This window comes from Pseudochaenichthys georgianus, chromosome 16 (assembly GCF_902827115.2).
Source record: "Pseudochaenichthys georgianus chromosome 16, fPseGeo1.2, whole genome shotgun sequence".
Taxonomy (NCBI): Eukaryota; Metazoa; Chordata; class Actinopteri; order Perciformes; family Channichthyidae; genus Pseudochaenichthys; species Pseudochaenichthys georgianus.
Window position 1 is genome coordinate 30,657,924 of NC_047518.2, and position 15,683 is coordinate 30,673,606.

Sequence of the window (15,683 nt, forward strand, 5' to 3'; positions counted from 1 at the left end):
GCACGTCTGGCCCACCCACAGCCAATCAGCGCTTCATAGCGCAAGAACCGGGAAGCCCAGAAGGAAGTGCCACAAACTGCAGTTCATCTAGTGGCCGACAGGGGATGGATGCAAAAAGGAGCAATTCCCATAGACCCCCATGTTAAAATGCCCAACTTTACAGCAGAAATAAACATGTTTCTAGCCTGGATCCAATAAAACGTATTCTGGATATAGTTAGATTCCACCTTCATGACAATGGAATAGGGAGTGCATTTTTTTACCGTGAGTTTTTATAGTAAGTAAAGTAACTTTTGCCGTGAGTGAATGAAAGTATTATTTCTTCTTGAGGTCTGCAGTTTAGCGTGTACACATTTGCTGAATATGAAAACACTCAGTGTGTGCCCACTGTGCGACTGTCAAGGATAAACAACCTGTGCCCCAATATATGTTGTATGTATTATTGCTACACAAACATTACATTGCAGTTTAAGTGTCGTCAACTCCGTTTAAGAGATCTATCCCCGTCTGTGTGCGAGGGGGCGGGGCAGTTTACACACACGCAGCTGCTACATGCAGCAACACACACACACGGAGGAGATGGCGGAGAGAACGCGCTCCGAGGTGTGGTTAAACTATAGCCGTGTCGATGGGGACAATACTCGTTACCAAAAGTGGAATAAGAGTTTAGCATGTAAGGGCGGTAACACGAGCAATGTGTCTAAACATTTATCAAAAGTGCTCCACATCCAGACGGAGGAATGCACCGGGTTGGACTGTCTTTCGAGCAGCTCTGTACCTCCATCCACGAGTAACTTTTCCACGTCAGGTGTTATGCATGCTAGCAGCAACACACCGAGTTAACTACATTATACAAACATGGGTTATGATTAGAGGAAACTGAGTTATTTATTTTGTTAAAGTTTCAGCTATTCTGTTTACAGTTCTGTCATCAGATTATTTAATACGATTTGTTAAAACATTGTTGTTTCTTTCGATGTGAAATATTATGTATTTAATTTAAATAAAAAGCAATGTTAGTTTTGTTCACAATTTGTTTAATTAGTTTACCTTATTTTTTTCTCCAAAAGAACCGATAAAAGTAATGTTAAAGGACCGGATCGATAAGACATAGACATAGACATACTTTATTGTCATTTCAACAAGACACAGAGTGTACTATTAAAACGAAATTTCGTTGTACTAGCTTACAGGAACAGGACAATATAAAAACTTGCTAAAATTGTACATATAAATAAATAATAGTGACGTGGTGCTGATCAAATTAAAGATAAAGTGTGCATTTAAAATATAAAGACTTATACATATAAATAAAATAGACATACTATATAACAAATATGTGCTCTTTACACAGCGTAATGTAATCTTTATGTTACTGGTCTACTTGCTGTTCAGCAGTCTGATGGCTTGGGGGGAAAAGCTATTGCAGAATCTGGCTGTTTTGCTCTTAATGCTGCGGAACCTCTTGCCGGAGTGCAGCAGGGAGAACAGAGCATGTGAGGATGAGTGGGGTCTTTAAAAATGTTCTGGGCTTTTGTCAGGCAGCGTTTCTGAGCGGTGTCTCTGATGGGAAGGAGAGAAACTCCGATGATCTTCTCTGCTTTCCTGACCACTCTCTGCAGAGACTTCCAGTCTTTGGCGTTGCAGTCTCTCGACCAGATGGAGATGCCGCTGGTCAGCACGCTCTCTATGGTTCCTCTGTAAAACGTGTTGAGGATGGGAGGGGGGAGCTGTGCAGGAAGTGTAGACGCTGCTGTGCCTTCTTAAATAGTGATGTAGTGTGAGTGGACCAGGTCAGACTGCTTGTGATATGCACCCCCAGGAACTTGGTGCTGTCTGTAGTCTTCACTGCTGTGCCGTTGATGTGGAGTGGTGGATGACAGTGCTTTTTGTTCCTGAAGTCGACAATAATCTCTTTTGTTTTATCGACATTCAGGATCAGGTTGTTGGTGTTACACCATGTCTGTCAGATGTTTCACCTCCTCCCTGTATGCCTGTTCCTTGTTGTCCCTGATGAGTCACAACACTGTTGTATCGTCCGCGTACTTTATGATGTGGTTGGTACTGGAGCATAAGCATAAGCGCTATCCATAAAAGTAGTAGTACCGTTAAAGCCTTAACGATACCCATCCCTATGTGGATGTCAGTTTTACACACATTCTGAGGCCGCCGTGCCTATGTTTTTTCTTTTCACTGCTAATTTATGCTTATGTTCTATTAGTGCATTAAAAAATCCTTAATGAAGTTTCAGTTCAGACCCCACGCTTAATATGTCTCCCCCTGGCCCACCTACATTTCTCCAGGCCCACCCACACAATAATTCCTGGCTACGCCACTGTCTTGTACTAGAGTAAAAGTAGAAGTACTAAGATCTTGTACTTGAGTAAAAGTAGAAGTACTCCGATCTTGTAGGGTAAAAGTAGAAGTACCAGAGTGTAGGAATACTCGGTTACAGTAAAAGTCCTGCATTCAAAATGTTCCTCAATTAAAAGTAGAAAAGTATTATCATCAAAATATAGTGAAAGTAGCGACAGTAAAAGTAGTCACTGTGCAGATTGGTCCATTTCAGAATAATATATCTGATATGTTTTATAATGATTGATCATGAAAGTGTTCTCAAAGCTGGTAAAGGTGCAGCTAGTCTGAAGGACTTTGTATTCTGCAGGGTAGCTTGTGGATTTACTCCAGGTGGAACTAAAGTCTGATTCAACACTTGATTAGATTTCACATCATTCGTCCACATCTGTAGAGTAACAAAAGGGATAAAATACATGTAGTTGAGGAAAAGTACACCATGTACCTCTGAACTGTAGTGGAGGAAAAGTACACCATGTACCTCTGAACTGTAGTGGAGGAAAAGTACACCATGTACCTCTGAACTGTAGTGGAGGAAAAGTACACCATGTACCTCTGAACTGTAGTGGAGGAAAAGTACACCATGTACCTCTGAACTGTAGTGGAGGAAAAGTACACCATGTACCTCTGAACTGTAGTGGAGGAAAAGTACACCATGTACCTCTGAACTGTAGAGGAGAAGAAGAACAAAGTAGCAAAACATTGAAGTATCTCAAAATTGTACCCAAGTATAGTACTTGTTGAGTTGATGAATTTAGTTACTTTACACCACTGGCTATACAGATAAGCCAGACTAAGCCTTGAACAGAGGCATGGAAATACATTTTCAAAATGCTCAACAGTGCTGCCAAAATGATAAACTGACTGCTACACAATTAAAATAAATGCTTATATATTTCTATTAGATGTGACTCTTTAACGTTTCTGTTATTATTAACTGCTTTAGTTGTTCTGACGGCTAACATCCTGTTATTCCTCATTTTAAAGCCGATATTCTGTGGGGTCGGGGGATCGGATCCTTGTCACCTTTTTCATACCTGATGAGTTTGCATCCCTGTGTTAACACATTTGTATCAATATGGTACTGTAGATAGTAAAACTATTTTTTTCATTAATTCAAATGTTGTCGGACCACCACTCATCCGAAGTGAGGTGATGTGAAGTGGGTAACTGAAAGTAGGTTCATCAGGCGGTAAGTGGCAACCTCTTGGTCATATAAGAGGATAAAATGCGGTAGTGCCTTAAACCTGCATTATTCTTTATGACCCTCCACTGGTTCCAAAATTAACCTCGATTATATAGAATTCAGCGAACATTTTCATAACAAGTTTATAATCTCATTTGCTGTTTACAAGTGTTCTTCAATACAGCATGTTGGAAACTTTGTACATTTTGGTCCCATTTAAAGTAAAATGTCTCAGCCACAGTTGTACGAAAAGACACTTTTTCTCTAGCTAAAATTAGCATCCCAATAATATCACAGTGTATGTGAATTAAGGATGCATCTTGCTAACCAAGCTTGCATGCTATCTCTCTTGTAAGCGTGTTATTCACTTATAGTCAAATGTTTCTGAAAAGTGCAACAATGTAATTAGATGTATTTGTATGCAGGAAATGGCATACCTCACTTCTGACATCAAACTGACATTAGCCCATTCTCAAATAGACGCAACACTCACTAGGAAAGTGTGTCAAGATGCACAAATGAAATGTTCTCTGTGTACTGACTCCCTCAGGTTGTTCATGAGAGGCTGTGAGCTGACTGCTTACATGTTCGTGTGGGACCGGTACCGCCTGCTGGAGCTGCCCTGGGACTCGGCCTGGACCTGGTGGATCGCCTTTCTTTGCGTGGACTTCTGCTACTACTGGGTGCACCGCCTCGCTCACGGTGCCAGCACCAACACTCACACTGATGTTCACAGCTCACAACTAAGGCTTTAGTTAATCACGGCTTAAAAGTGTAGTTTATTAAAATGTTTAATGTGTATTATACTATGGTATTACACAGAAACTTTGACCTCTGTTGGCTTAAAAGGAAGATGTGACATATTTAAGTTTTGCTTCATCGCGAAGCACAGTGTATGTGGTCCGCTTGTGCAGGGGCGGCGGGTGCTATAAGCTAGGGAAGGCTAAGCCTTCCCAAATATTTGTGTCACTGCATCCTGGTAAAATAAAAATATAATGTTTGTGTCTTTGACATTAGCACTGCTATGCAGCCACCTGTGCCCTGTACTACGAAGCCAGTTCAAACCCTGGATATGTTTGAGTTATCTAAACTAACCCTAACAAACGAGATCTCGACGCTGGTTAATATCAACTCGGTAAATCAAGCCAGGGCTTCTCTCACCAGCTGAGAGCGCGTTCACGTGAAAGGGGTGGGGTTAGCAACATTTGACCAATCACAAACAGGGACAAGTGTACTGACAGCGCCGTGTCATACTTCATTAAAGGAATGGTATGCTCATGACACTCATTTTTTTAAAATTATCATCCGATAAAACAGACCAGTCTCTGCCAGTCTCTCTTTTTTTTTTTTAATCCGATGACATTATCAGTGATTTTAAACTGATTATATACCGAAATAACATCAACACTGTGGGCACCGCCATTTCCCGGACGTGACGTAATCCATGCGTTTGGTTTTCGAAGACACGTTGATCTCCATGTTATTTACTGTAGTTTCTCTATTCAAATATGCCTCACTTTATCGCAAAATATTGCCATAATTCGGATAGGAACAATCCACGGAATGCTCGGTTCCATCTGTTGCCAAAAGGTAAGCGTAAGAAGTACATTCGGAGGCAGTGGCTAGCGAAATGTGGCCGGCCCGAACCGAGAGATTTACAGGCTCATGTATGCAGCGAACATTTCACATTTCCGGACGACTACTCTTGCGGCTTTCACACCAGCGCTTTTCAGTTTCTAGCTCCGAGCGGGAGCTTTTCTGGTTCAGCTCCGGTTTCCCTTTTCAGCTCCCGCTCTGTTCACAACGCCCACTGGCGCCCCAGAGCTGCCCTTGCTGCGTCATGACGTCACCGTTTACATCGCTGATTTGCTCCCCAACGGCAGCTCACAACAACAACAACTGCGTCGGGTCGATGATCGTGTTGCTTTTAATCACACAAAGCCAGAATAAATTGAATAACGACTTCTCCAACCTTATACTTTGCTCCAGGGTGCCATGGTTCATTGTTTATTAATGTGTTTCTGCAGCATTTACCGACCGCTGCAGTGCTGCTCTTCCACGGGAGTTTATTCTCCCGTTAGCTCCCGGTTAGCTCACACTGCAGCGGCCGCTCTAAGGTATTCACTGTCCGACTCACACAAGCAGCTGATGCATATCCCCAGTCCCCCTTAGCCTAAGTGAATGTGTGTCAGTCTGAATTGACACTGTTGGGTATCACAACGCTGTTATGAAAGTTTCTCTGGTATAAAACGGGTGATGTTAGCATAGCAACCGAAGCTAAACTGACTACTTGCATCCGATAGCTGCAATAATACAAAACAACACGTCTGCCTCTCTCCACAATGATCGATAACAGTGAACGGATGGTCAAAGTAAGGTACAAATAAACAGAATCACACGAAGCCTGGTTAGTGTTGCCTGACTTTATAAAGTGTGTTTATAGGCACACTGCTTGTAGGCAGGCATAACAGTCGACCCATGGGAGGTGGGTTTAGTTTCCTGCACGCCTCGACGTAAGAGAGACGTAAGCGACGTCGCCTCTTAGCTCCAAAGCTCTTGCCTCTGGACCGACAATTTTTTGGAGCTGGAAATGAAGCGGATTCCGGAGCTAAGAGCCGGTGCAGCTCCGGTGTGAACAGGAAAACCCGGCGCTTTTCAGGCTCTAGCTCCGAGTCGGAGCTGAAAAGGCGCTGGTGTGAAAGGGGCATCTGAGAGTATGATAAAACATAACATGGGATTTATGGAACAACCATTACTTAATGGAGATGCAGTACCATCGGTCTTTCTGGTCTCATCACCGACCAGGACACCAGTTCGGCTAGTTGAGAAATCGCCCTCTGCAAGTGTGAAGCGACGGAGGAGCAGAAGTAGTGCTCGGAGTAAGAATAAGGTATGTTATAGCGCATTTCCATTGCAGCGGCTAGCCCCGTTTTAACGTCCTTTAGCGTCCAGGCCAGGACAGTTTTTGGTGGCCTTTCCATATAGCGTAGGACCGGCTAGTGTGTATTTTCCCCCAGTTTTTTCCGGCCCCATAAAATCGTGATTCTATGGCCAGGGACAACGAAGCTGAGTATGCTAAACTAGAGAGGGAATCGCTAGCAAGGGTGGTACTACATGCATACATATAGTATCTTATATCATCTTCCCATTATACACACATGCATTTCCAAACATTTGGACTACCTATGTTGCAAATGTATTATCTTTTCAATTTACACACGGCATCTATTGCACGTCTGTCCGTCCTGGGAGAGGGATCCCTCCTCTGTTGCTCTCCCTGAGGTTTCTCCCATGTTCCCTTTAAACTGTGGGTTTTCTTCGGAAGTTTTTCCTTGTACGATGTGAGGGTCTGAGGGTCTAATGACAGAGGGTCTGAGGACAGAGGGTCTGAGGACAGAGGGACTAAGGACAGAGGGTGTCGTATTGTCATACTGATATGTATGGCTGAATTCCCCCATCCAATCTCTTCACATTGGTCAAAACTTGTTCCTCTGCTGACGAGTCAGAACTGAAACTCCACCATGTTTCCGTGTGTTGACAAAGTGAACGCATGGATGACGTCACGACCATCACGTGACTACTGAAAATGGCAAACATGGCGGCGGCCAGACGGAATATACAGGTCTTGATCAAAAAGAGCTATAAAATCATTATTTACCGGGGAATATCGCTGATTTCTTCAGGGTATGGTTTAAACATAACGTTTCACTAAATACTGAAGTTTTGATTAATTATCTAATGAGTGGACCATTCCTTTAATGAAAAGTAAACTAATATTAGACAAATATGAACTTTAAAGTTCATATTTGTCTAATATTAGTCATCTATGACTTAAACATAATAATCCAGGATACAAGTTTTATGATAGGCCTATCACTGCCCCATCTAAGACACGAGTGGATTTGACTTTAATTACATTTGAATGAGTGTTTCGTCAACCTAATGTGATGCTTAAAATAATGCTTCTGTATACAGTATGTGACACTGTGAGTGTTGCACGGTCAGATACGGCTCAGCTGACTCAGATAAGGAGATAATATAGGCTATGATATTATATGATCGATGATCTGATTGATGATGTAATATGAATGATAAGTGCGACATGTCGGCGTCTTCTCTGCATACAGCAGTTTAAACTGTATTTCCTTTATCCTGTAATATGACTTGATAGATTTAAACTCCGCACACTGAGCTCTGATTTTTCAGCAGGTGGTGCTTTCACTGAGTTGATCTCTTTTCTATAGACGCCGGAGGCGGGCAGCGTCAGGTAAAAAAAAAGTGATTTAGCCTTCCCAAACCTGAGCCTCACGCGCCGCCTATGCTGCAGTGTAATCCTCTTCTCCACTGATAATACAAATCGTTAGTTTGTTTTGAACTTATATTTTCTTTTAAATATGGCTAAATTCAGTAGGCATCTCATACATGATATAAAGATGCATTTTGTAAGTTTTACATATTTTAAATTCTAAAAATAATGGTGGTGTGTTTTCAGTGATAAGCATTGAATTGTACATTTACTTTGCCAGTATAACTCCACTACCTACCAGAATCATACTAACAGACTCATCTATCACGTGTGCCTCAGATAATACTAACACAAAACTACAAAGCCAGCTGATGATAAATGGTTGTAATATGTTGATTAGTTGCCATCCCTGTAGGGAGGAGCACACACATCATGCTGTCCTGGACATTGTGGAGGAAGCAATTATTTTTGAGTTACATGCAGCTGCTTTGGAGCTGTGCAGATGTGAGAGGCCGTGGCCTCCAGAGAGCTGTGGTCTTAACCCGGAGCTCGCACAGCAACAAGCTGCATACAGTCACAGCTCTAAAGCAGTGATGTCCTGCAGCATCACTATAACACCAGTTATAAAATAAATATAGAGCGGATACAGTTTTGTACAGTTTTAAAAATGACTCTTCCTTTGTGTGTTGGCTCAACTGATGCACGTGCCAGATGCTCAGCTGCCACAAAGCACACCGGAAGAGAGTTATTTATCTGTGGCCTGCACTAGATGTTTATTTGTGTCAGTGGCACATCAAGCTGCCCGCTGTCTAGTCCACATAGTTTTGGCTGAAAGTTGAAAATCTGGTTAAACATACGTTTTTTTTAACCGACTCACCAAGAACTGACCGACATGATTTTTAGGTGACTGTGAACATTGTCCTTGGATTTAAGAGCATTTTGCAGCATCAGATTAGTGAAAATGCCCTTGCTTTTGTGAAAAGTAAAGAAATCAAAGTGTACTGTATCTGACATTATCCATCCATCCATCTTCTCCCGCTTATCCGTGGTCGGGTCGCGGGGGTAGCAGTTCCAGCAGAGAGCCCCAAACTTTCTTTTCCCTGGCGACATCAACCAGCTCTGACTGGGGGATCCCAAGGCGCTCCCAGGCCAGTGAAGAGATATAATCCCTCCACCTGGTCCTAGGTCTACCCCTTGGTCTCTTCCCAGCTGGACGTGCCTGGAACACCTCCCTAGGGAGCCGCCCAGGTGGCATCCTAACTAGGTGCCCGAACCACCTCAACTGGCTTCTTTCGACGCGAAGGAGGAGCGGCTCAACTCCGAGTCCCTCCCTGATGACCGAACTTCTCACTTTATCCCTAAGGGAGACACCAGTCACCCTGCGGAGAAAACCCATCTCGACCGCTTGTATCCGCATTATTGTATAATCTGACATTATAATGGAACTTTTTAAAATGAACTCTTAAAATGTTGTGTAAATTGTGTGAAAACCTTAGTAAGATTTTTGGCGGGGGTGTGTGTGTCTACAGAAGGTCCAGTAGTGATAGTAGTTCACCACTGCTGCAGACTGATGCATTGGCATGCAAAATCAATACTTGTATCTGTTCGCCCCTGAAACCCAAATAATTTAATCCAAAGTCTGCCTGAAACTGAAAGTAAACTGAGATGATCGATTATTCAACAAAATGCTTAGAGCTCTTGTTAAATTGAAAGCAGAGACTGCCTGTCCCGTTCTTTTCATCCTCTTAATGACATTTGTGCACATTCATATTAATATATTCATTTGTATTGTTGACCTCAACACATCAAAACATGATTCCAATGTGCAGCACTCTGCATAAGACTTGCCCTGTACTAGGGTTGTGCAATTAATCGTATTTTAATCGCAATTACGATTTTGGCCTGCCACAATTACGAAAACAACATAATCGAAAGAAACGATTATTTTTGCTTTGCTAGGTTGTGACAGTGCACTGCAACATATTTGATCTAATTTATTTATCATATTTATATATGTTTAGTAGCTTGTTGTTAGAACAGGGTACAAAAATACTGGACTCAAATGCGACGGCTCAGATTTTAATGAAAAAATAAAACAAAGTTTTAACAAAAAAATCACTCAAGCGAGGACAAAACAAAACTTCTCGATTTTAAACAAAACTCTTCTCTCTGGTTTTAACGCTGGGTCTCTGGACATGGAAGCACACTGAAACAAGACGAACTGGCACAAGACAAAGGGAGACAAGGACTATTTATACATGAGGGAATAGGGACCAGGTGGGAACAATCAGGGGCGGGGCAGACACTGACGAGGACGGAAAATCACCCAAAGTGAGGAATTAAAAGGACCTGAAAGGAAAGACAAGAGGTAAGTACAAAATAAAACAGGAAATGGGAAAACGAGACATGACATGAAATAGACAGACAAGACATGAAGTAACAAGAAAACGTGACTCTACATAGAAACCTTACTAGACTTGGAATTACATACCTGACTAAACATGAAGTGACAGACATAAAACAAACACGACTAACACAATTGACGAGACACCACAGTACCCCCCCCTCTAGGGACTGCTCCGGAAGTCCCAGACCCTCCTGGATGATCCTGATAAAAGTCAGTGATCAAACTCCGATCTACAATGAAGCTTGCAGGGACCCATTGTCTTTCTTCGGGACCGTAACCAACCCAGTCCACGAGGAATTGTTTCCCTCGACCACGGTTACGGACTCCAAGCAGTTTCTTAACAGTGTAGACAGGACCACCATCAACCATCCGGGGAGGCGGTGGGGGCTTAGAGGCGGGCACCAGAGGACTCTCTCTTACAGGCTTGACCTTCCCCACATGAAACGTAGGATGGACTTTGAGCGACCTGGGTAGACGTAAGCGCACAGACACTGGGTTAATCACCTTAGACACCTGGAAAGGACCCACGAACCTTGGGGCTAGCTTTCTGGACATGACATGAAGGGGTAAGTCTTTGGTAGCCAGCCAAACGCTTTGTCCAGGCCTATAGGATGGAGCAGGTCTGCGATGCCGATCCACCACCTTCTTCATCTGGCTGGCACTGCGCAGGAGAGCACGACGAGCACCTGCCCAGATCCGGCGGCACCGACGGACCATGGCGTGTGCCGACGGGACCGTGACCTCACCTTCATTGGCAGGGAACAAGGGTGGCTGATAACCATAAACACACTGGAAAGGAGTAAGTCTAGTAGCTGCGGTGGGCAGTGTGTTGTGAGCATACTCGACCCACACCAGGTGCTTGCTCCACGATGCCTGGTTCTGGGAAACGAGACACCGCAAACAGGTCTCCAGCTCCTGGTTGATCCGCTCTGATTGGCCATTGGACTGCGGGTGGTAACCCGAAGACAAGCTGACGGTGGCACCCAGGAGATGGCAGAACTCCTTCCAAAAACCTGAGATGAACTGGGGGCCTCGGTCCGATACGATATCCCTGGGAAAACCATGAATGCGGAAAACTTCACGTAACATGACCTCTGCCATTTCTTTGGCAGAGGGGAGCTTGGGTAATGCAATGAAATGTGCCATCTTACTGAATCTGTCCACCACCGTCAGGACGGTGGTGTTTCCCTCGGAAACGGGTAATCCAGTGACGAAGTCCATGGAGAGGTGTGACCATGGACGATGTGGAACAGGAAGAGGCTGCAGCAGACCCATCTGAGCTTGTTTGGAGGTCTTGTTTCTGGCACAAACGGTGCAGGCTGCCACATACTCTGCCACCTGTTTCTCCATAGCCGGCCACCAGAAACGTTGCTTTATCATAAAGATTGTGCGTTTAACCCCCGGATGACAGGTGAGCAAAGACGTGTGAGCCCAGTGAATTACCTGTGAGCGAACAGAAACAGGTACAAACAACCTATTTTGCGGGCAACCACTAGGAGCCGGGCTCTCACCATGTGCTTGCTTCACCACAGATTCTATTGGCCATGAAACTGCCCCAACCACACAATGAAGTGGAAGGATGCTTTCAGGTTTTTTGGCAGCAGGTTCAGGCTCGTACATGCGTGACAAAGCATCTGGTTTCACATTTTGAGAGCCTGGTCTGTATGACAAGGTGAAGTTAAAGCGACTAAAAAACAATGACCATCTAGCCTGGCGTGGGTTTAGTCTTTTGGATTTTCTAATGAATTCCAGGTTCTTGTGATCAGTCCATACTATAAATGGTTGTTCCGCCCCCTCTAACCAATGACGCCAGTCTTCTAAGGCTATCTTTACTGCCAAAAGTTCCTTGTTCCCCACATCGTAATTCCTCTCTGCGTCTGTCAACTTCCGTGACAAGAAAGCACAAGGATGGAGCTTGTTGTCCTGAGCAGACCTTTGGGAGAGCACCGCTCCGACGCCTTCGTTCGAGGCATCCACCTCCACAATGAATTGTCTCTGCGGGTCAGGCACTGTGAGGATTGGAGCGGTTGTGAACAACGTCTTAAGTCTTTGAAAGGCTTTCTCCGCCTCAGTGTTCCACTTAAAAACAACATGAGAAGAGGTTAGTGCATGTAATGGCGCCGCAATGGTGCTAAAGTTTCTTATGAACCTTCTGTAGAAATTGGCAAAGCCTAAGAATTGTTGGATCTGTTTCCTGTTTGTGGGAGTTGGCCAATCTTCCACAGCACTAACCTTTACTGGATCCATCTGAACATGGTTAGCGGTGACGATATAACCCAGGAAGGAGACCGTCTTGACATGAAACTCACATTTCTCAGCTTTGCAGTACAGTTGATTCTCCAACAGTTTCTGGAGTACTTGGCGGACATGTTGAATGTGAGTTTCCTCATCCGGTGAGAAAATTAAGATGTCGTCAAGGTAGACGAAGACAAACTTGTTGAGAAAGTTCCTCAACACATCATTGATCATACCCTGAAAAACACCTGGAGCATTGCATAAACCAAAAGGCATAACAAGATATTCGTAGTGGCCACTCGGAGTGTTGAACCCTGTTTTCCACTCATCCCCCTCCCGAATTCTGACGAGATGATAGGCGTTTCTGAGGTCCAGTTTGGTGAATACTTGGGCATCCTGCAACAGTTCAAACGCTGTAGACATTAGTGGAAGGGGGTATTTATTCTTGACAGTTATTCCATTGAGTGGACTATAGTCTATGCATGGACGGAGGGAACCATCTTTCTTGCCCACAAAGAAAAAGCCTGCAGCCGCAGGTGATGACGACGGTCTAATGAGTCCAGACTTAAGGGAAGAGTCAATATACGTCTTCATGGCCCCTCTTTCTGGTGCAGAGATGGAGTAAAGCCGACCTCTAGGGATCGGAGCTCCAGGCAAAAGGTCAATAGGGCAGTCATAAGGTCGATGAGGTGGTAGCGAAGTAGCCTTAGTCTTGTCAAAAACCTCTTTTAAGTCCAGATAACATGCAGGCACTCTGGACAGGTCAGTATACTCTGACTTGATGTCAGTGGTAACTCTATTGGGGATGTCTGTCTGATTAACAGACTGTCTGGAGTTCCCAGGGGAGGCTAAGCAGGTTACTTTACAATCAGAGCCCCAGTTCATAATGTTTCCCGACCGCCAGTCAATATTCGGATTGTGCCTGAGGAGCCATGGAAGTCCCAAAACTATAGGGTGAAGTGCAGAGTCAAATAAGTGGAATCTTAATGTTTCTGTGTGAATGTCATCTATGGTTACTTGAACGGGTTCAGTTATATGGGTTACTCTGAATAACAGCTTGCCATCTAAGGCACTGGCATCTACAGGAGAAGTCAAAGGAACAGTAGTAATACCCAGTCTTTTAACAAGACCCCAGTCCATCAGACTTTCGTCTGCCCCTGAATCCACTAGTACCCCCTGAGTCATGGTGTGGTCACGTAACTGTAATTTTACCTTGGTCAATGAACGTGGAGGAAAGTCAGCTGCAGAAAATCGGCTCACCAGCGCCCTCCGTCGCGCCGATGAGCCTGTCCTTTTAACGGGCAGGAAGATGCAGCATGGCCATGTTGTCCACAGTAGAAGCAGCATCCTTCACGGAAACGGCGCTGTCGCTCCTCTGCCGTGATCCTGGCTCCGCCCAGCTGCATTGGTTCCTCGGATGATGTTGTCAGAGGTGTATTGTTTATCCATGGGCGTTGTGGGGCAGATGGGCGCACGCTGGTCCTTAACCTTTCACTGTTCCTTTCATTAAGTCTAATATCAATGCGGGTAGACATTGCAATGATAGAGTTAAGATCTGTTGGTAGCTCCAGGGGTGCTAATTGATCCTTAATAGAATCCTTTAATCCATTCATAAAGGCATCAATAAGGGCTGGGGTGTTCCACCCGCTATCTGCTGCTAAAGTGCGAAATTGTATCGCATAATCTGCCACTCTTCTGGGTCCCTGTTTAATCTGCATTAACACTCGGCTGGCCTCTCTGGCTGGTGAAGAGTGATCAAAAACATGCCTTAGAGTCTCTGAGAACATGTTCACTGACTGGCTCACTGGAGAATTAGAGGACCATTCGGCCGTAGCCCAGGCAGCAGCTCGCCCGGTTAAATGGGACAGCATAAAGGCTACTCTAGCTTGGTCTGAGATAAAGGCTGAGGGGTTATGGGTGAAATGCAGTTCACACTGTACCAGAAAGGGGCGACAGTCCCCAGAGTCCCCGGAAAACTTTTCTGGAGATGCAAGGCGAAGCGACGTTCCAGAAGAGGGAATGTGGTCTGCAGCAGCACCAGCGGATGCAACGGATGGGCTTGGCATAGTAGGAGACCGTGTAGATGATCCAGCCTCGAGCTGGGCAAGAGCTCTGTGCACTTGAACCGCCAGGTGATTAACTTGATTCGTTACAGCCTCCTGGAATTCTGCTTGGCGATCAGTGAGGTTACCAACTCCTCTGTTAATGGAGACCAGCTGTGCAGCATGGTGAGCAAGCTCTGCTCTCTGTTCTTCGACATCCACTTTAATTTTTTCTGAGTCGGCTGAGTCCATGTTGGCCAGTTCGTTCTGTTAGAACAGGGTACAAAAATACTGGACTCAAATGCGACGGCTCAGATTTTAATGAAAAAATAAAACAAAGTTTTAACAAAAAATCACTCAAGCGAGGACAAAACAAAACTTCTCGATTTTAAACAAAACTCTTCTCTCTGGTTTTAACGCTGGGTCTCTGGACATGGAAGCACACTGAAACAAGACGAACTGGCACAAGACAAAGGGAGACAAGGACTATTTATACATGAGGGAATAGGGACCAGGGGGGAACAATCAGGGGCGGGGCAGACACTGACGAGGACGGAAAATCACCCAAAGTGAGGAATTAAAAGGACCTGAAAGGAAAGACAAGAGGTAAGTACAAAATAAAACAGGAAATGGGAAAACGAGACATGACATGAAATAGACAGACAAGACATGAAGTAACAAGAAAACGTGACTCTACATAGAAACCTTACTAGACTTGGAATTACATACCTGACTAAACATGAAGTGACAGACGTAAAACAAACACGACTAACACAATTGACGAGACACCACACTTGTGGAAGTATGCTCCAAAATATTTGTTGATCTTGTTTATTGGTATTTATTATTTTTATATTATTTATTTAAATGTATAATTTATTTAACTTATTTTTGTATTGGTTTTTCAGTTGAATTATACATTCAGGGTAATCAACAGTTAAAACGATACTTTATTATTTGTATTTGTTTTAAAGTTCAATAAATGGACGTTTTCAAAGTCAATGAATAATCGTATTTAATAATTGTGATATCAATTATTGACCAAAAATAATCGTGATTATAATTTTTGACATAATCGAGCAGCCCTATCCTGTACACATACACCGTTTTGGGGCATTATCATTTTGTGTAAAATGTTGGCATGTTGCTGTGGCTGAGCAATTTTTGTTATTTAACCCTCTGTGTTCGAGCCTAATTCATCATGCATACAAC

At 44.0% G+C, this 15,683-nt stretch overlaps 1 protein-coding gene across 3 annotated transcripts in view; it reads left to right on the top strand.

The window, feature by feature from the left end:
* Positions 1-15,683, top strand: part of agmo (alkylglycerol monooxygenase) — a 71,356-nt gene that overhangs the window by 8,590 nt on the left and 47,083 nt on the right. For all 3 annotated transcript variants that reach the window (XM_034103244.2, XM_034103245.2, XM_034103243.2), the window contains one exon: positions 4,092-4,243. In XM_034103244.2, the coding sequence (XP_033959135.2) occupies positions 4,092-4,243 (152 nt within the window). The remainder of the gene's footprint in view (positions 1-4,091; positions 4,244-15,683) is intronic.